We start from the raw sequence: 20,930 nt of genomic DNA, 5'->3' as shown, positions 1-20,930 counted from the left end.
CTTACTGGCTGGAGTTCCTTTGTGCTGCTCTTCAGGTGCTCTCCTGCTGACCTGTGATCCTTCTCCAGGCTCTGGGCATCTATTGGTGGCCCTGGCATCAAACTGGTAGGAGTGGGATGGACTGAGGTTCCCCTCCCCCGGCACCTCTGGTTTAAAGCCCTCTTCACCAGCTTGGCAAGCCTATGACTGAAGGTGCTTTTCCCCTCCTCTGACAGATGGACCCCGTCAGCCCCCAGTAGACCAGGTTTCTCAAAGCGAGTCCCATGGTCTAAGTAGCCGAACCCCTGGCTGTGGCACCAGTCCTGTAACCATTTGTTGACTTGCCAGTTTCGACTGGCCCTTTCAAACTCCTTCCCTTTGACCGGCAGGATTGATGAAAAAACAACCTACGCTCCTGAGTCCGTAACCGCCACTCCCAGGGCTCTGTAGTCCTTCCTGATAGTCCTCAGACTGCTCCTGGCTGTGTCACTGGTGCCCACATGAAACAGCAGCAGCGGGTAATAGTGGACTGTACGAGGCTTGGTAGCCTCCCGGTGACATCCCTGATGCGAGCCCCTGGCAAGCAGCACACCTCTCTAGAGAGTGTGTCCAGTCGGCAAATGGGTGCCTCCGTACCTCTCAGAAGAGAGTCACCTGCTACTATCACCCACCGCCTTTCCTTAGTGGCGCTGGTTGTTATGTGGGGAGCAGATCGGGCTGCGTTACTCGGCTCCAGCGCTTTTCCTGGTGTGACAGGACTTTCCTCTATCTCAAAGGTTTCCAGCTTTTTGTTGGGTCATGTAGGAAACATTACTAGCTATTTATTCTGTCCGTGCCGCTCCTCTGCCATAATTGCTTACCACTGCTCATTGAGGTGCCAGTAAATACCACATTTTCATGTCTTTAATCCTATTCTTAAAATAACCCGCACCCTTCTAAAAATAGCTGAAAATAGGTCATCAGAAATCTCCCATCCTCACATAATCCTAGAGCCATAACCATTCCCCCTTCCTCACTCCTATAAATCTATACCTGTCTGTTTTGTAGGTAACTCTGTACATTTACTATAGGCATACGTTACTGCCGAATTAAGGAGGGTTTTGACAGATAGCCTGCAAGCTATACATGTAGGAAAAATGGAATAAGACATAAGACATGACTTAAGGAGCATGAATGTACATGAAGATATTTATAGAAAAGCAACTAAGAATGAAGCCCCTGGGGCAGTAAATGACTAGAAGGTCTCTTGAAGTCCCTTGTGGGCCTTTCTATGATTCAACAGGATGACTTAGAGGGAAGCAAAATCTATTTTACAAGTCTCCAAGTATGTGGACACCTGATCTTAACTAAAGGTAGCTGAGTTGTGCCAATGACATCAGTAAGATCACTTGTACGTGAAAATGAATATGTGAAAGTATGTTTTAATTAAAGCTATGTGTCTTTAAACAGTGCTGTGAGTTATAAGACAGAAATTCCACTTCTCAAAAATAAACAGAAATAGAGATAAATTCCTAGACTTTCAAAAGTCAGGTAAATCTTGTGGTCATAGTTGAAAACTATATCAAAAAAGAAGGGATCCTTCACAGAGAAGTCTAAAGGACTTTACAAATAAAGTGACAATCAATTTGAGGCACAATTCTTTGTGCCACAAAGAATTTACAATCTGTAGATGGTACATGGTGTACACAATAGCGGAGGAAGGTCAGCTGTACCAGGATTGCTTCCAACCCAGTTAAAGGACATTTGGGTTTGTATAGACAAGAACCAGGTATTACACAGAAGTGTGCAACTTCCCAGGGAACTTCTAACGTTACGTTAAATACATAATTTGTTTCCACCTTAAAAACAAAGACCAGTTTGCTTTCCAATCTGCCTAGCATAAGAAAAATCAAAATAGTTTTCTCTATTTTGTTTTCATCTTTCAGTGACTGTGATATAGGAGGCTGCTGAAGCAAAACAAGGAGAGCCTATATATCTTCACTGAAAATAAGTTAGAGAGATATCAATGATCTCATGGAAGCATTGTAACCAAGGGAAACAATATCTATTCAACAGATTTTGCATTAGCTGTTTGACAGAATAGCAGAACTAGGGAAAAGCTTAGGAAAATTAAATTAATACTTTTTCTGGACATTCCCAAAATTAAATTTAACGTAAAACATGTCAGATAGTCATATTAAAATAAAAGCTTTGTTATTGTGCCATTTTTCAGCTAAAAATACAGAACAAGGTAAAAAGTAGGGAATACTTTTTTTTTTTTTATTAAGATTTGTAATTGTTATATTACCACATTTGAAGGCTCAGACTGATTTTATACTTTATGGCTATTTTTCTTGAACTATATTGAAAATTTTCTTGACTTATTGTAAAGATATTTTTATGCTATATAAATTACAAAGATTCAAAACAGCATCATAAAGGTAAACCTAAGTCTAATGCACTAGGGAAATATTTTCCTCTGATGACAGAACCTGAAAGAAGGTCGTAGTATTTCTCCTGTGACTGTAAGGTTAAACACTATGTTCTTTAGGTAGCTGTGTATTCACAGACTGGGATAGTCTTTATACTGTCATTTCTGTATATTCTGTGTACTGTTAGTTTCCATTTCCTTCAGGAAGTGAGATGTGAATGACAACAGCATCAGCTTCCTCGTCAAGTTTAGTTTCTTAATTCTCACCAAGCATAGATAGTCTTTGTTTTCTGACATAAGTGACTGTAGTGAGAAAGTTATAGTTTCACAGGTGGACAATCATAGCTTCTATCAGAGAACCAGGGGAAGTTCAAGAATGATGGGAAATTTTTATACATCGTACAAGAAGAATACAAAAAAACCTTACATGTTACAGTAGATAAACTTCTCACTATTGTTAGCTGTTCTTTAAAGGACCTGAGAAATCGATGATACACAAATGATTTATTAACCTTTCACTACATTTGCACTTTGTACTCACGAGACCTAGCCTTCGCATGAGCCACTACTGTATTTTGTGGAATAATATGCATGTCAGAATCAAGAAACTATTTTGTATCAGTCCATCACTTCTCTTGTAAGCAGACACGTGCTGACAATGTTCAGTACTGTGGGCTCAGTGGATCCTGTGGGCATCCCACATCTTTTCTGCTGCAAGCAGAGACCTTAATTGCTAGAGATATAGATTATATCTGTTAAAATAAATTCTTAAAATGTTTTGAGATTAGCATAATATGTTTTTTATATATATATTTGCCTTTGTTACTGGCCCATGGGTCAGGCAATGGGAAGGGCTAGACAGTGGGAATAGGGGATATTCCTATGAAATACATTTAGGAACCTTTTAGAGAAAAAAATTCCCAAACCATTTTCTTGTTTAAGTTAGATTGTATCTATTGCACTTAACTTCTGGCTTTCACTCCCTAGAATTGTAACACGTGATTTCCTATGATCTGTTACATATTACTTTATGAAGAACAACAAAAGTTAATGTTGGATAGATGGCTTTTAAGATACTATGCGAGCTACATTCCTGGGGACTAATATCCATGGAGGTAGAAAGCTAGAAAGCATATTCTTCCTGACTGTATTTAAGAAAATCACACAGTCAGTCTTTTGGCAGTCAGTTTTCTTTGGTATGTTTTGCACATAGTATTAACTTTCTATATTAACAAAGTGTAAACATTTTTAAAACAAGGATTCAAACAAAGAATTTTACTACGTTGCTTTGCCCTCATTTGACCTCAAAGGACTTTTAAGACTGAAAAGCCATACACAAATGTACTCACAAGAATATCTCTGCAGCCCATATGTAATTAATTTATACTACAGAGTTCAAAAGTAAGGGATCACATTGGCTTTTGGTTTCAGACTTGTGCTGCAGCAAAGGTTTGCAGTCTGAATAAGTAATGGCTGAGTTAGGGCGTTCAAAAACTCTCGTGAACGGTTCTAAAGACAGCACAAATGTTACACATCTTTTACAAGAGTACTAGGGGATTCAGTTGATGGTATTAGCCTTAGTTCCATACTATAGAACATTAATGTATGCTGTAGTTTATACAGAAATGTAAAAATGAACCAATCCTACACTGTGGTTTCACAGCACTAATGAAAAAAAACAGAAATCACAGGGGATTTGTATTAGAGTGGAAGAGCTAGTTTACAAGATTATTAGCTCTAACAGTCTTAACATCCCAGAGCACGGAAAACAAAGAGTGGAGCCCAGGAGAAGGGGAGGGAGGCATCAGTGTGTTTAGGAAGTGTCGGAAGAAACATCTCATGCAACACAATGGCCAAGATACAAAACAAATGTCTCTGTGGAGAGAACAGTATGATCGTGCAGACCTGAAATCATAAATTAAACCTCCATAAAGGAAAAGGGTTGTCTTTGTTTCTGAAGTGCAAGTGTTCTTCAGAACCAGTAAGTTACTTTTAACTGCATGCTAGATTAACAGCAATATTCAAGTTATCCAAGAAGTTTAGGAAAGCAGACATAAATAAGCTATTTTGTATTATGCTCATTTTTAAGACCTTCTCTTTAACCATATGTCAAAAATTGTAAATAGAAATAAGTGAAAGATTTTTAACACAAAGGTCAGTATTATGCACTGAGGGAGATTGTGCCAGTGCCATAACTTAAATGAGGAAGTACATTGTTGCCTTTTTGTTGTAAGGCCTTTTAGCATATGTTTTATTTGTACTGTGTGCAAGCAATTGGTTTGATCACTGCAAGTATTTCAGGTGTTTTCTGCGGCTGCAATTTTTGCTTATCATGTCTGCTTTTAATTTCAATTCCATGAGTTAGTCTTTTTATTATGAAATATGACTACACAACAGTTTAACCTTTTTGATCTGTGATGTCTTGCAATATTTAAAAAAAAAAAGCAGTCTGATTATCTGGAAGTCCAATTGTTGAATATGCCAAGCATCAATTAGACCTACACAATGCTTGTTTTATTCACGCTATTTTTAAGATGCATGTGCTTTATTTTAGAGAACTGTTCTGCTTGCTTTTCATCTGTTGCTGGATGGTCTGACTGGATTTCAGTCGACCTCTTCTGACACCGCCCAAGTCTGTTCACATGACTTAACTTTGTGAGCTAGACAGATGATTCCAAAAGTACAGATTACTCAGCAGGTCACTTGTGTCTACAGAGAAGTCCCATGTGTGTGTGGTAGGGGAGGGAGGGAGGGAAGAAAAGGGTGGAGCAGAGCTCTGAAAGGGTTGGGTATTATAACATAGGTTTAGGCAGCCCTTAGTAAACGCAGATCTCCAGTATAAAGAGGCTTACTGTCTCGGATAGTCTACTTAAAAACCCCACCTTTCTAAGTAGAAGGCTAATCTCTATTTGCAGTGAACCCATGCTCAATCCCACTAAATGATACACAAGCTGAAAGTCTCTAATTCTGTAAATTAGTAATCACATAAACAAGGATTAAAAATACTGCAGAAACTGCACGAGTTACATTCATTCAGCAGAGTATAGTTTAGCCTTTATTTATTATGATAAATGTGCAATCCACAATGAATGAACTAGAGAATTTGACTGGCAATTGTTTTAACATAGGCCTTGCAACGCTGTGTGTTGACATTACTTTGCTGAAAAGTAAAATGCAAGTACTATATGGATTATTTTCTTTAAATCAGATTCTTATGCACCACAGTCTTCATTATGATAGCTCGTAATTTCAGGCTGTGTCTAAACTGTGATTTTCAAGAATTCTGCCCAGCTGTCTCATCCTGGTGCAAAACTTGGCTGCATCCCCACTTAGCATTAGCATAAGGACCAATGTGCACACCATTCTCTTTCACCCTACATCCCAGTGCAGTTATCTCCACTGAAATGAACATAGGCATGAACAAAACACAGATTTGCAGCACTGTTTGTCCAGGTTCCCATCCAGATTATCAGGGAGCAAGGACTCTGGGATGACCTGCAGCACACTATTGTTTCAGTGTACTGTACAGTTCAGATATAATGGTAAAATCTACATGTACCATTGTGGCACTTGACCTGAGTACTCTGGTCAAGGTTAGCTATAGATCTTGTGCTCTCAGCACTGCCTGCGGTAAAACAAAAAAAATCTGAGGCTCACACATTTGAAATCAGTCAGTCTTGTTTCTGTCAGTCCCCCTGTATGTAAGGTAGTCTTAAAGGAAATACTAATTATTTATCTAGTGCTGTAAACTAAGTCTAAAAAAGAAGGACAGCTCTACTATAATAAAATTAAAGTACTCGGGATGATCTTGATATAGATATTCTTCAAGAAACAACAAAAAAGATCACTTTGGCCCTCCTTCATTCTTAACCAGTCGAAGTGGTGTTATGCAATCTAATTCATAGACAGCTGGGGGTAAGTCCAGATCTTTCTACAGTCTCTTCTAAAAGGAGAGCTGGTGCCAAGATCTGAAATGTATATGCATAACTTCTCGGTTTGCAAGGAGAAAAATAGTCACTGGCAGTGCTGAATTAGTCACTAGCTCTCACATCTTTCTAGAATCATGAGATGATGTAAAATGAGCATCAGCCAAATACATCCAGTGAAAGAAAAATAATGTCAAAGGTTTTCTTTATTCTTCCCTAGATCAGTTCTGCTTGTCAGTATGGGAAACATCTGCTGTCTGAGCAGCGCTGTCTTCTTGCAGCACTTTGGGTTGTTTTTGTGGTAGACCTCAATAGATCTGCAGAGAGAGCACACTCAGTTGGGTGTCAAAAATCAGTACTGTATTTGGTGGCAAACAAGCCCAGGAAACTTGGAATGAAACTTCAGTGTTTTGCACTGAAACTTGGAATTCATGTCAATTGTTTTGAGCAGACTTCTTTATTTACACTGGGGCATTTTGGCCAGTGTGCAATACAGCTTTCTGGAAAAAATTGAAGAAACCTGTGATATTTAATTTAACTGAAAACAGATTGCCCTGAGCCAGTGATAACAAAACAAACTTATTATTATGGCAACAATTAAGAAACTATTTTGGAATTTGAATTCAAATGATGGTTCCATTTAAGAAAATGAAGATTCCTTAAACTAGTCCAGCACATGAGCACTTTGTTTGCTCCAATATTATAAGGATTTCTCAGTGGAACAGATTATTAGTAAACTGCTGTCAGGCAGCTATTAAAAAATCATGTATATATCGAATTCTCTTATCACAAAAGTTAAACTTACTTTCTTAGTTTTATAACATAAGAATATCTATAAATTAGGCAGAGCCATAGATTTGTAAATAATTTCTGTATGTCCTTTAGTCATATGAATTAGTATTTCCATAGTAGTGACACTGAGGAAGAGGGGAGGGCACAGTCAGGGATTGTCATAATTCTGTGCTGCTGGACTTGATTCAGAATGTAATATTCCTGGAAATAAATTTGTTCCTGGTCTTCCAGGTTGTGAAGACCTTAAAGTTAACAGTGTGCACAGGTGCAATTACAGTTGTAGTCCACAGCCATGGACTTTTCCATGGGCTTTACAGCTTTTTCTTCAGCTGTTAAGTGAATTTACTAGGAGATCTGAAATATCGATGTGATCTATTTGTTCCTAATCACAGGAACATGTTCCAAATCTTGTGTTGAGATTTCCCAGAAACACAAGCTATTCTCTGTGTTAAATTATATACCACAGACCAACAGGAACCACATTCATCACAACTACACTTACAGTGTGTCTGTCTTGTCTTATGATTTGGTTGAAAATATTTCCAAAAAGGAAATACTGTTAAATTTGTCTGAAGGTATTAACTTGTCCTTTGTGTCACTGCACCAAAATACAGACTCAGGTTTTCACATAATACATGGACTCTTTGCTAAAGTGTCAGCATGTTGCATTCATAGATTAGGTTATTGGCATGAAAGTGAAAGTGTACGTATTTAACTGTGAATACAAATGTATCTAACTCCTTGATTGGAATTATTCTGCAGAAGCCACTAACCCAGTTTTCAGGAAACATTTTTTCCAAAATGGCTGCAACAGCCTATTCTCTTGATTTATGGCTGTAATTTCATTGATACGTATCATTTGGGACTTATAAAAAGAAGAAGAGTGATGTATTTCCCACCGTTACAAATATTTTACACCTTTTCTTTTAGGTCTGGGGGAGTACAAAGTAAAATAATATGGGTTATTCAAGCACTGAAGCAATATCTTTTTTATTGAAGAGAAATGCTGGTAGAATATGTAAGTCCTTTAAAAAGTGCTATCTTTGGACTTGGAATTACAGCAAGCAGCATCCTCGGATGCTTCAGGATACACTGGATAGACATGAGTTGGATGTTTCAAGCCAGGCAAGGCAAGACTGTCTTGTATAAAGGTACTTGATCCGCCTGGTTACTACATTGGCACTACAGCATTTTTCTTCAAATACCAATACTGTAATTTAATAGAAATTGCTAGCCTTTTTTTAAAATGGGCCCAATCAGCTGAAGAATTAGTTCTATGGAGTGTATGGTAATATGAGAGCAATCTGTGGGGTAAAGAAATAATGGAAAACTGACCATTTTTTATCTTTAAAAAAACTCCAGCCTAGACAGAAGAATGCTGCATAGGAAATCTCTGCTGTATTTATTTTTTTCCTCTCCTTCATGTCACTCAGCCCTTCATTGCCCCTTCCTCTCTATAGTTAGTTTGCCCATTCTTATTCTCATCCTGCAGCCTAAAGCATTTATTACTTCATTTATTCATATTACAGAACTCTTTGAGTGCATTCAGGAAGCATCGAGGAAAAAAAAAACACTTATAGGGACAGGGGCTATTAAACCTGGAGATGTGGCAGGAAGCAGGTCATTATCTGAAAGATGATCTTACACTCATAAGGCTCTGTGGAAACAAGAAGATTAAGGCTAATGGCAGAGACCAGACCAGACTGCATAGCCCTTGTACTGAAAGGCTGTGAAGCAGTGACAACCGCTCTCTCTCACTTAGTGCGGAGTGGGGATTCACAGCTAGAACAGCGGAGGCTACAACTTCATGTCTTGCCTACTTGAGTTGTCAGTGGAAGTCAGTAAGACAAAATTTGCTACACCAGTTGTTCCATTGATTTTACTAGAACACCTCCAGTGGTGGGTTTGGTTGAGTTAGACCACTTACGTGAGTCAGGTGAGCAAGATTTGAGCCTACAGGCTTCAATGCATAAAAACAATCTCAGTTTTGTCTGATGGTCAGTAGGGCTAGGGTAAGGAATGTATTCCCAGCCTTTATACCACTGTACAGTGTCATTTATAAACAAAACCTTTGTTTTAAATCAGTGAAGGGAATGTTTGGTCTTTTTATCTTTAAAAGTAATTTATTTTTTGGCAGCTAATATTGAAAGAGCAATGCACACATTTACACGTGGCAAGGGAGTAGTGCAATACACAGGGTGATTTCTCGCATCTCCATTCTGGGGCATGGCAGAGTTTCATTCTGTTCATAATTTCTTCAAAATCTGATGCAGCCAACTTGATGCAAGCACATAAGCACTTCCTTGCTGAAATTTGCCCATTCTAAATTAATTCTTTTATATATATTTTAGCTTTAATCTTACAGAACCCATGGGCAGATTTTTAGTGTTTCAGGGAGGATAAAGGGCAGTAAGATATGTTATTAATTTTTGTATTTTCTGACTTTTGCAAATTTACTCAAGCCTTAATGTTACCAGTCTCTAGTCCCCTCTCTACAGATCTGCTTAATGGCAAACTGGCTGTGCAATATCCCAGTGGGAAGTTGTAAATGTCTTTTGCCTGTCTGGAACTGAGCAGGTGATTGTATCAATGCCTGTGTAGGTTAGCGTGGATGCTTATCTAACATATTTTGAAAGCACATGACAGGATATATTTATAATACAGTCATTTATCTTCCTGAAAAATGAGAGCAGCTGAGCTGGAAGCACAATGTTTAATTTATGTCAAACCATTGCTAATCGCAGCTGTTACTGGAATGTACTGTATATCAACAATATTAAATTTAATCTAGATAATTTGAAAAAGAGGCATTTGGGAAATCTGCTCCAGTCATCCTTCATAGAAATTATGTGGCCACGTCTGTATCAGATACATTTTTCGTATAGTGCTTTGAAAGTTAAAGTTAATCCTTCCCTTGTTGCTATACTTTTATTCTCTTCAGTTTATTCGCTCCTCCCAGATATTAAGAATTTTATTCTCCTCTTATATTGCATAATCCTTCAAGAACATTGAATACTCTTCTTCAGACTTTTCATGTAACTTAGCCAATTTTCTGTTATTTCCTGTCCCATTTTCCATTATTCAAATTACTTTGTCTCTTGGGTAGTCTGCAAAAAACCCCTACAAAATTAGCCTAGAGAAGAGAAGACTCAAGGGAGATCTCATTACTGTATATAAATATCAGAAGGGAGGGTGTAAAGAAGATGGTGCCAGGCTCTTTTCAGTGGTGCCCAGTGACAGGACCAGAGGCAATGAAAACCGAAACACAGGAGGTTCTGTCTGAACATCAGGAAACATTTCTTTTACTGTGAGGGAGAGCAAGCACTGGCACAGGTTGCCCAGAGAGGTTGTGGAGTCTCCATCCTTGGAGATATTCCAAATCTATCTGGACATAGTCCTGAGCAACCTCTCCAGGTGGCCCCACTTCAACAGTGGGGTTAGACAAGATGACCTTCAGAAGTCCCTTCCAACCTCAACCGTCTGTGATTCTGTGATTCTATGAAAAAGTAAAAGGAATTAGAACTAATTTTAAATGTACTTTTTTGGCTCATACCTACATTTTCCTTCTCTAGTTCTTAGACTTATATGGTGTATAATATACATGCATGCCTACAACCAGCATGCAGCTGGACTGTTTGAGGAAAATATCTGTCCTAGTTATGGTTGTATCGTTGCAAAATGATGTTTTGTTTCTCAGTGTATCTGAGAATGCACAAATTTCCTTCGTGAATGGATTGTCCTCATGTATTCTCGGCATACATGAAGGAAATGATCCATTAGATATTCAGCCTGTGCTGATTTCTATAGTTCTTCTACCAGAAAACTGAGATCAAGTGTTTAAGCTATATTAAAAATAAATTTCCAGACCTGTAGTTTTCTGATTGCTTATTTTTCTATGGGGGAATGAAGAAAAAGGAGATCTTCAAAATGTAAATGAAGTGTTGCATACCTGAAAATTACTTCAAACACTATGTCTAAGGTGAGAGCATCATTCTAAGATTGGCTGAAGATTGACAGGAGGAACCTGCCTGTTTTTTGAGCTCTTCTGATCCAGGTGTTCATATCACCTCTGTCCTACATCTCTAGCTTCCTGTTTCTGACCCACACACCATCTAAATGTCCACTGAAACTGTTCTCCAGAAGTGTAGAGGGTTAGTTTATCTTTGCATTAGGGGTCAGGTAGGTCTACTGTCAGCACACCCAGCAGAGAGTACAGAGACAGACATACAGAGCCTTTACACACTCTCAATCATTGCACAGCATCCAGTAAATATCCTGCAGGATCATTACTATACAATTAGACTCACTATTGCGTATAACCCAATTTGATTCCTTTCCGGCATTGCTCCATGTTTGGGAAAAGGAAAGTAACCTTATATATTACCAGGTTAATGGTACTATCTGAGGAAGTGATTTGAAATGTCCATAATTTTGAACTTTGCCAAACTACTGTCTCAGTAAGGCACTAGTTATAGTACCATCTGCTGCACCACATTGCATTAATATGCTTAGAGCTAAATCCTCCTTGCCTTAGCGTCACAAGTAATCCCATTGACATCGGTTTGTTCCTATGTCTTCTAATAACTACAGGGAGTTGTAGAACTTTGCAGGATCACCCTCAGGGATCACAAGACACACAACAGCACCCTCTGCAGATAACTTACTCTAGTAAATAACACGGCAAGCAGAACTGCAGTTTGACCTCTCTTTCATGCCTGGTGACTTTTGTCTTTGAGGGCTCAGATGTTCTGTATGAATTTGTAATTTTTTTCACTTAGACCATGGAGCCTTCAATGACCCCCTGAAACAGTTGAACAGTGTAGCAAACAGGGGTGGATAAACTAAACACTTCAACAGAAAATCAGCTTTAATTGTTGCTTACTCTTCCTGTCTGTGCCTACAGTGAACACTGTAGCTAGGGCAACCTCTTTCTGCCCCAAGAGTGGTTGGATTTCGGGTTTTCCTGCACAAGTGTTTTTTCATAGGTTGTTTTAAAGACTTGCAGCATCACCATTCTGTAAAACTGAGGAAAGTTGTCTGTCTTTTTCAAAAAATACATTTTCCTTAACTTACAAAAAGTATCAGCAGGATATGAGAGTTTGGAAGCACTAAAGGGAAGTTATTGTTTCCTCTTGAGAGCTGTTGAGATATTTTCTTTAGAGCAGTGTTTTAAGGTCACTTTCTTATTCTTAACTAGCAGTAATTTGAAGGGATTACCTTTTGGTGGTGGTGGGTATCAGCAAATCCTGGACTTCTTTAGTCCTTTTCTACCTCAGTTAATTACAGACAGAAAGGGACAGAAGAGGATTCACTTCTTCCAAAGTCAGAGCATGTTTCCACAGTGGTGTCCTCATAACAACCCAGCAGGAGATAAATGTTCCCGAGCCTGAACTTCATTGTACTGAGAGCATGTAAAATATTTATTTACCAATTTTGTCTTGCCCTATTTCCCATCTTTGTTCTGTCTCCCTCTGCTCTTCCCATTTTAGTTGGTAAGATGAATCTCGCTCTTTGTCTCTGTGTGTTAAGAAAAATAGAAGAGAGGGATGTTGCTGTTTTTACATGCTCATAAAACATAGGCTTTAGACCAGATGGAAAAGATAGATAGTTTTTTCTATGTTCTAAGTTTTAGGGCTTGAAGGAAGGTGGTGCTTGAGAGAGAAGTGTTTATGTATGCAAATATACACATTTAAATTTTTTTAAGGGATCTCAGAAGGCTTTGGCAAGAACTCCCACTGAATTCTGGAGGGATTTGGTTCCCAATTTTGCTTAGTGTCTGTGGAAATTCCATCTGTAACTATGTAGTTTTACCATTGGGTTGAAAAATGAAAGACACAAGAAGAGCACCCCAGAACAGAGGGAATTGATCCAGACTGCAGTCCTGGAGAGGATAACAGAGTAGTTTGCTGAAGCTGTTGCAGCTGAGATAGGAAAGAAAGGCAGCGTGCATTCCTCGAGTGCCCCTCCGTGCCTGTTACCGATTGTGTGAAGGAGGCTGGCCACAAAGTGGGAACACAGGCAAGAATCCCTGTTCTGCTAACTCTTAAAAAAGGTGTATCTGTGGGTCAAGGCCAATTCTGCTAGCACCCAAACTGAACCAACAAGTTGTTCATTAATGTAAGCCAGTGTTGTAGATAGAATGTTGCTGTAAGTATAGCTCAGCTTTTCCTGTAAGGTGGAAACAGCAGGAAGAAGGAAAGAAGTTGTTTCCAAAAGCACCTGAAGCTCCTTCTCTCCGCACTCCTTCTCCTCCCTAATATGTTTTGTTTGCTTGTATATAGTCTGTATTCTGTGACTTCAGAAGACATAGTCTAGAAGCATTTTCCCATAAATATGTTTTCAGAGGGCTTCAGGGATTCCTGGCATTTGTCAGGCTGCTGTGGGAAGTTCTTCCATAAATAAGTAGAACAGTAAAGTTACTATTAACAAAACATTCCTAAGGCAACTCCCCCTAGTCACCTCCTAATTTCTAAATAAGCATGCCTTCTGCTGCCACTCTTCATGCATGAATTCATGCACAGTCATGTGTGCTGATGCAGACGAACAGCAGTGACACGATATCTGGCGGCCACGCTGGTGATGCCTCGTGTGGGAGTTACTCACGTGGAACAGCGGTTTATGTAATCTCCCCATCCCTGCCCACAGGCTGGGAAAGGAAGAAGGCCGGAAGGAAGGGAAGAGATTTATGAATGCTGTGACGTGTCCAGGTTTTTGCTGTCACTTTAAGTGACTGCATTTTCTTAATGTGGTACTGGCATTAATAGCTGAACAAGCAGCAAGAAATAGTGCGAGAGGCTCTTACTTATATTCACTTGTGCTGTAAAATCATCTTCTCTTCTTATTGCTTTGATAAAATGTCAAATTTATGTTTCAGTTGTTGACCAATTTAATTTGAATAGTCCATAAGATTATTAGAATTGTCTGTCTTCAGTTTTGTTTTGTATAATTTCACTAACTTTGTCACACATCTGGGTGATGTTTATGGAAAGGTCATTATATCTCTGTACAGTGACTTATTCTCTTCACCTGACTACAGTATCTCCATAGATACCTACTTCTGATTAATCTTCAGCTCTTACAGCTGTTTTTATGCGCTCTAAGTGTGACCATGCCAGAAGTGAGCTTGGAGATTGTTGTGGTTTAACCCGGCAGGCAGCTAAACACCACACAGAAGTTCGCTCACTCTCCCCTCCCCCCGCAGTGGGTTGGGGGAGAGAATTGGAAAAAACAAAAAAAGTAAAATTCATGGGTTGAGATAAAGACAGTTTAATAGGACAGAAGGGGAAGGGGAAATAATAATAATAGTAATAGTAATAATAGTGATAAAGGGATATACAAAGCAAGTGATGCATGGTGCAGTTGCTCACCCACTGACCGATGCCCAGCCAGTCCCTGAGCAGCGGCTCCCCCGGCCAGCTTTCCCCCAGTTTATGTACTGAGCATGACGTCACATGGTATGGAATGTCCCTGTGGCCAGTTTGGGTCAGCTGTCCGGGCTGTGCCCCCTCCCAGCTCCTTGTGCACCTCCAGCCTTCTCAGTTGGTAGAGTGCGGGAAGCTGAAAAGTCTTTGACTGGTGTGAGCACCACTTAGCAACAACTAAAACATCGGTGTGTTATCAACATTATTCTCACCCTAAATCCAAACCACAGCACTGTACCAGCTACTAGGAAGGAAATTAACTCTATCCCAGCCGAAACCAGGACAGAGATCTACCTGCAATATTGCCCTAACTTTCTCGAGTTTCATCACCTATTCTTCTTTCTATTTTTGCTGGTCTACTGTCAGCTGGATGAACAGTTTCATAATTTTTTCTATTCAACCGGTTTTCCTTCTTCAAGCTTTCTCACTGCCTATTTCTCTTTTTGTATGCTTTTGAAATTGCATGTCTGAGTAAACTCCCGAAATGTAATCAGAAGTCTATCAGAGGAATATGATGGACGTGGTTCTTCTGACTCAGTACTGTCTCAGAGCAAATTTAATCTCAGTAAGAAGTTCTCTTGGAGCCTTTTCCTTTTGAGTTTTCCTGAAAACAAACAAAATATTCAGGAGAAATTTTCTTTTACTTAAAATCGTGAAACACTCATGTATGAACTTCTCTCTGGTGCCAAAGGTGATCTGTTTAAACACTGATTGATGTATCATCTGTTTCTTTTCTTCCCTTCCTTTTCAGAATTTTGCTGGATCCACTGTAACTCCTTTAAAATCAGGTTACTGATGGAAATTCCAATAATCTCAAAATCTGTGTATCTCCCTGAATAATTTCCATCCATTACTGTCTCCCTTATTTTTATTCTGCATACAGTGAACAGTCTCCTACTTGGTTTGGGGTTTTTTGGCAACTTTTTTTTTCTGTGCTGAGATGCTCTTTTAAGAGAAAAAAAGAGAGATACTTCAACATTTTATAACATCCAGAGTAACAAACATTCATTCTCAATTGTATCGTGTGTGTCTTTGGAAGAAATCATTCCTGGCAATTGCAATCAACTTTTCATAACATGAACATATGCACAAGTGAAGTCTTCCTCATTATCAAAAGCATTTTTAAGGACACGACATACTGCCTATGAATTATAATGGGCACATACTCTTTTCAACAGAAAAATAAATAGATTTCAAAATGAAGAAGGAAATAGGCGATGGTGAGGAAAGCTGAAATAGTCAAAACTTCTAGGTTATGTTTCAGACTATGATTTGCTGTGTGTCATTTGGGAAACCACTTACTTTCTCTGTTTATTGGTGTAAAATGAAAATTTTTCCTGAGTTATATATATAATCATATAAAAAAAAAAGTTTAAGCTTTTATGTGATCAAATGGACAGATACAAGTGGTACTCTGCAGACATAAAATTATCTAATCCCAAATTTGCAGAGAAAGTATTTCTCAGGGCTGTTTTAGGTTTTCAAAGATCTTTGTGTTAAAAGGTGAGTGACATTACAGAACTGAATTTTCTGAGTTTTCAGCAGTGAATTTGACTGTAGCTGTTTTCTTTATGAGATTGACAGATTGTTCTTGTTTTTTCCTCAGAGTACTTCCTGTCAGATTGCTAGCTTCGTGTTAGGCAAGATGAGCTAAAAGCAATTATTTTGCAAATCAAATGTCTTTAATGATAACTTAATCTGTCTTTCTTCTACCAATCACCACCATTTCTAGGTCAGTAACACCCTGACTGTGCTGAATTTGAGTTATGCATCAGATAGATAGTAGTTTCTAGCACTTCTGATATAAGACTGGCTGCAAGTCATTTCCTGGGGCGTAACTTGTTAATGGCCTTAGTAAATAGCTTATGTCATTAAAACTTTTATGAAATTATATGAAAGTGCCAAACAGAGCTCCACATTCTTTGTTCTGGCTAAGCTCTTTTAAGGTTTTCTAAGGTGCCAGTCATTGTGCTATCTAATAAATCAGTCAGAAAAAAACCCCAGTGATTTCAAAATGAACTTCCAGTCTCGCTGTCCCAATTCTGCTTGCTTCTTTTTGTGTTACAACGCCCATCTGTTATGGACAGATGCTCAGGCCGGTTTCAAGAGGCTTACTGGATGGTCTTTCCCCAGTGGGCAAGTTAATGTACCAACACAACTGCTTTTACCTGTGGGTGAATTAAGTAGGTTTTCAGGAATATAATGCAAGAATCTGCACCCAAGCTGTCTGCTGCAGACGTCTTTGGACTTGGACCTACCTTTACCATAATGTTTGTTGCCATACAGGAGATCCTGGGAGGAACCAAAGAAATGGCAGTGGATTTTCCTAGGATTTTTCCTAGGGTTTTTTTTTTTTTCCCTCATCAGATCTCCCAAAATTATTGCTCTTTTAGAGAAACAGCAGCCCAGCCCCAGTCGGGGCAGGCTGGCTGCTTCATGCTTCCTGGCCAAGACTATGACGTTAGAATTTGACTAACTGCATCAAGATCACCTAAGAAAAGCCACTGAGATCTCAAGTGAGTGACAAAGTTAAGAATAAGGAACAGGTGAGAGAGGAAGACATCCAGGAACTGTAGCACAGGAAGCAGAATTACTCATGTGAAATTTCTGTCTGAGACGCAGCTCAGTTATCAAATCCAGTTGAATATTTCATGGGTTTGTCCTGATGTGTTTTATGGACTTACATTATATGGAGCATTTCACCCAAAGATTCAATGACTTTTGTCAACACCCACAACACTCCCAATATTGATGGGAGCATTGTACCAACATGTGTCTTTGTGTTAAAATCCCAATTAAAAATGCAGCCCCACATTTTAATAACACAATTGAATGAATACAAATAACTTGCACAAATCCCTATATAAAACTCACCATGGTTTTGGCAGCTGAATAAGAATTGCAGGCAGATGTGATGACAGAATAACTTTTGAGAGCATAGTAAGATGATCTTGCAGGGAAATACAGCACACTAAAAGCCATGGGATCTGAGCAATTAAATCATGATTTCTTGCAGGATTAAGAGCAGTTTGCATGGGATAGCAGTAAGTTCAACAGAGCTTTTGATCAGGCAGGATGAATAAGTGCTGCTAACATGTAATTACTGATGAGTAATTCTAGAGTTTAAAGCAAGTGCTGTGTTTTCCATTGAAACTAAAAGTAAGAACAAATATATTTAATATACCTAGCGCTCCTTACAGGATAGTACCCCGACTGTGATCGGTAGCATTTGCTTATGGAGAGCACAAGAACTATATAGGCATAAAAATGATCCTTCTGCGGTGTGTCCTGATCCTGATTTGCTCCAACATCTGCTGTCAGTCAAAGATTGCAGGAATTCCTTTATCCGGAACCCTCTGAAATTTATCTTTGTACTGTCTTTGTACTTTGTACTTTGACAGTCCAGTTCAAATACAAGCTTTTAAACTTGGCATTTATCTGTACATGACTGAAAAGTATGACACAAGAGAGTAGAACCAATTACCAGGAGATCTGGTTCCGCTGTGGACCTGTCAGGTCAAGATCACAAAACTCTGCCTTTCTGTGCCTTTTATCCTTAGTAAAATAGGGATAAAGATACCTTTGATATTTGTCTTGCTTATTTTGGGATGTACCATGCTTAACAATGTGATTTTCATTGGAGGCTGTAATATTACTGTCATAGAAACAAAAAGTAGTTGAAAATCCAATCATGATACAGTACTAGATTTTTCTCCCCTCTCTCTCCCTTTAGATTTTTAGAGTGTGGGATATACAGACCCTTTCGCTGCTGCAGGTCTTCCATGATAATCAAAGGAGTCCTGGAGAGATGGAGACCTTTGCCATGGTATTTGACAATGATCGTGGCACGCTTATCACTGGTATGTTACTGCAGCTGATGTGTGAGAGCATGCCCCTTCTCCTAGAACGCGATTTCCTTTATGATTACATACAACTGAAGTTGAGTACAGGAATAAGGTATATGAGATGTACAGAATAGTGGGAGGTAAGGGTATTTGCACATGAAGATCATTTTAAAGTGGATCTTGTTATATATGGTGCTAATTTCAATATAGAAATAGGCATGAAAATATGCAGCCTGGGAATTAACAGTAGGAACCAGAAGCAATGAGAAAGGCTTCTCTAAAGGCAAGGTGAGCCTTCCTTAGAAAAATTAAACTACAGATATTGTTCTGTAGCCTTGTCATTCCTTGAAAGCTACTAAGCTGCTGATCTTCCCCTAACTATTCCTCTAGCACCCTCCTCCCATTTGGAGATCAAAGCAGCAAAGTATAGTCTCTATGGAGCCCTCACAAGTGTATTCAAACTCCTTATTTAACTCGGTAGCAACAGAGCGCCCCACAATCTGTGGTGTCAACAGATGCACTGTCCAACTGATCAGGAATAAAATACTGTGGGAACTCATCCCAAGGTTTCTGGACTCTGTTTCCTGACTCTGTAGCAGGGAGCCTGGAACCTCTGAGGGACCGGAGCTTCGCAAGTTTCACTAAGGATGTTAGCCTTCTGTATCTAAGGCAGAGACTCTGGCAACCAGCAGGGTTTGTCTGCCCCAGAGACGTAGTCACTGGAAAAAAAACCAGCTTTGAACCTGTTCTGGGGCTATAGAGGCCTGAGACATACCAGGCAAATAAGATCATCATCTTTGGAGACAGCTTTTTCTGTCCTTGGATTCGGAACAAGGCACAAATCTTGCAAAGCCTGTCAAATCTGAGAAGATGAATGTGAAACATTTTGTTTTCAGTGACTTGGTAGTTCCTCCTGAATCTTTGTGCCAATAAACTTGTTTTAGAAGCCTAAATATATACATTGGACTAGAGTCCACAAATTGTTACATGTATTTAGGCGTTTAGTAAGCACTCCAAAGCTTAAGAAACTTCAGCTTCTAGGTCTTATTTTAAAAATGCCCAGAATATTAATCAGTTTAGTTTTTAAAGATTTTTAATCACTAAAGGATACAGATATGATCTTCAGTTGAAATTTAAGTTAGTGAGATTTTCAAGGCTTAGTAATGTACTAATTTTACATGGATAAATCCTTGACAAAATGAAGTAACTTTGCCCTTATAAACAAGGATTAGAGCAGTGCCTAAATAGCTGTAAAAATCTGGTCCTGGACTCTGTTAATGATTCCATTAAAAGGCTAAGTGAATGTCTCCTTGCCCCTGAAGAGGGCAAGAGACTGAGGCTATATGTGGGCAAATTAATTCTCATTGTTATGTACCTGGCTTAACAGAGGAGATTTTCAGTTATTAGTTCACTAACATCCATAAATCACAGCTCACCTTCATGCTTCATTTGAATATTGCCATAGCTTTCCTTGTGTGCCTTTTTCCAAGCTGCTGGCCTCTATACCTGGACTTATGCCATGTATTAGGCAATTTCATCCTTTGCTGCATACTCACTGCTGACCACTGCTCCTCTGCTGGTAGAACCACAGTAATACTGGAACTGCAATAGGAGGCTGCATGTGTAGTCTGGCTTGTGAGCCTGCATCACAGAAACCTTGTCCCCTCTTTTGTCTTGTTGTCCCCATCTGCCTCTCTGTCTTTGCAACCCTTCTGATCCAAGAGCACTGGAAAGTGTCTGGAAAACACCATTCAGACCTGCAGTGCTGTATAAAGGAAGGTACTGGAAAGACATCATCATTGCCTGCAGATAGAATTGCTTTATCTCTAAGAAAGCAGATACCAGAATTTATTTTAGTGATATAGCTGCCAATTGGAGTTTTATTTATTTGGGTTCATTCCACTCTATGACAACCTACTCTGGGACTGGGGGATTTATGGCTTGTAATGATTTGGGGTCAGGGTATCAAACCCATAAAAGATGGGCAGGTGGTTGTTTAAGGCAGGTGAATACTTAGCCATTGTTTAACTGGTGCTTTGTGGGGAGCATGTGTGAAAGTTTTCCAGTTTAGAGAACAAATATTCTCAAGAAACAGACAATATTCCTTATTCTCTTCAGAAGAACTCAAATGAACCCTATGGTTTACATAAAATCTTTTTATATCCAGGGAAAGTAACTGGTACTATACATAAAATGTATATATTCTCACTCCTCTCACCCTGTGCAGGTTCAGCTGTCATTGATATTTATCCCCTAACTCATATGATACAAGATACGAGACAGGTGCCACAGACACATGAGAAAAGCATCAATGTTCTGGTTTACAACAGGGCTTTTCACCAGATTCTCACTATCTGCTCTGAGTCAATACTGAAGGTAAGTGTAAGTTGTCACCATTTAAACTGAAAAAGAAAAGTCTCAGCTTTTTTTAATTACAAATAAGTTACTGAGCAATTAGATAAGTGATTAGTGTTTATTACTCAAAGTGTTGCTTTTGTGGCTATTTTTGTGCTCAAATTGTCCAGGGAAGTAGTAGCCATGATGAATAAACTGTTTG

At 39.0% G+C, this 20,930-nt stretch overlaps 1 protein-coding gene across 1 annotated transcript in view; it reads left to right on the top strand.

Moving 5' to 3' along the window:
* WDR64 (WD repeat domain 64) overlaps positions 1–20,930 on the top strand; it is a gene marked incomplete at its 3' end in the record, with an annotated part of 67,007 nt that overhangs the window by 42,722 nt on the left and 3,355 nt on the right. Inside the window, exons 11-12 of the mRNA XM_009329212.1 lie at positions 18,262–18,388; positions 20,601–20,749. Coding sequence (XP_009327487.1) covers positions 18,262–18,388; positions 20,601–20,749 — 276 coding nt within the window. The remainder of the gene's footprint in view (positions 1–18,261; positions 18,389–20,600; positions 20,750–20,930) is intronic.

The sequence above is a fragment of the Pygoscelis adeliae genome, unplaced genomic scaffold, assembly GCF_000699105.1.
Source record: "Pygoscelis adeliae isolate BGI_AS28 unplaced genomic scaffold, ASM69910v1 Scaffold77, whole genome shotgun sequence".
NCBI classification, from domain to species: domain Eukaryota; kingdom Metazoa; phylum Chordata; class Aves; order Sphenisciformes; family Spheniscidae; genus Pygoscelis; species Pygoscelis adeliae.
The sequence above is the reverse complement of the archived record's forward strand: the minus strand, read 5'-3'. Positions and strand labels throughout refer to the sequence as shown.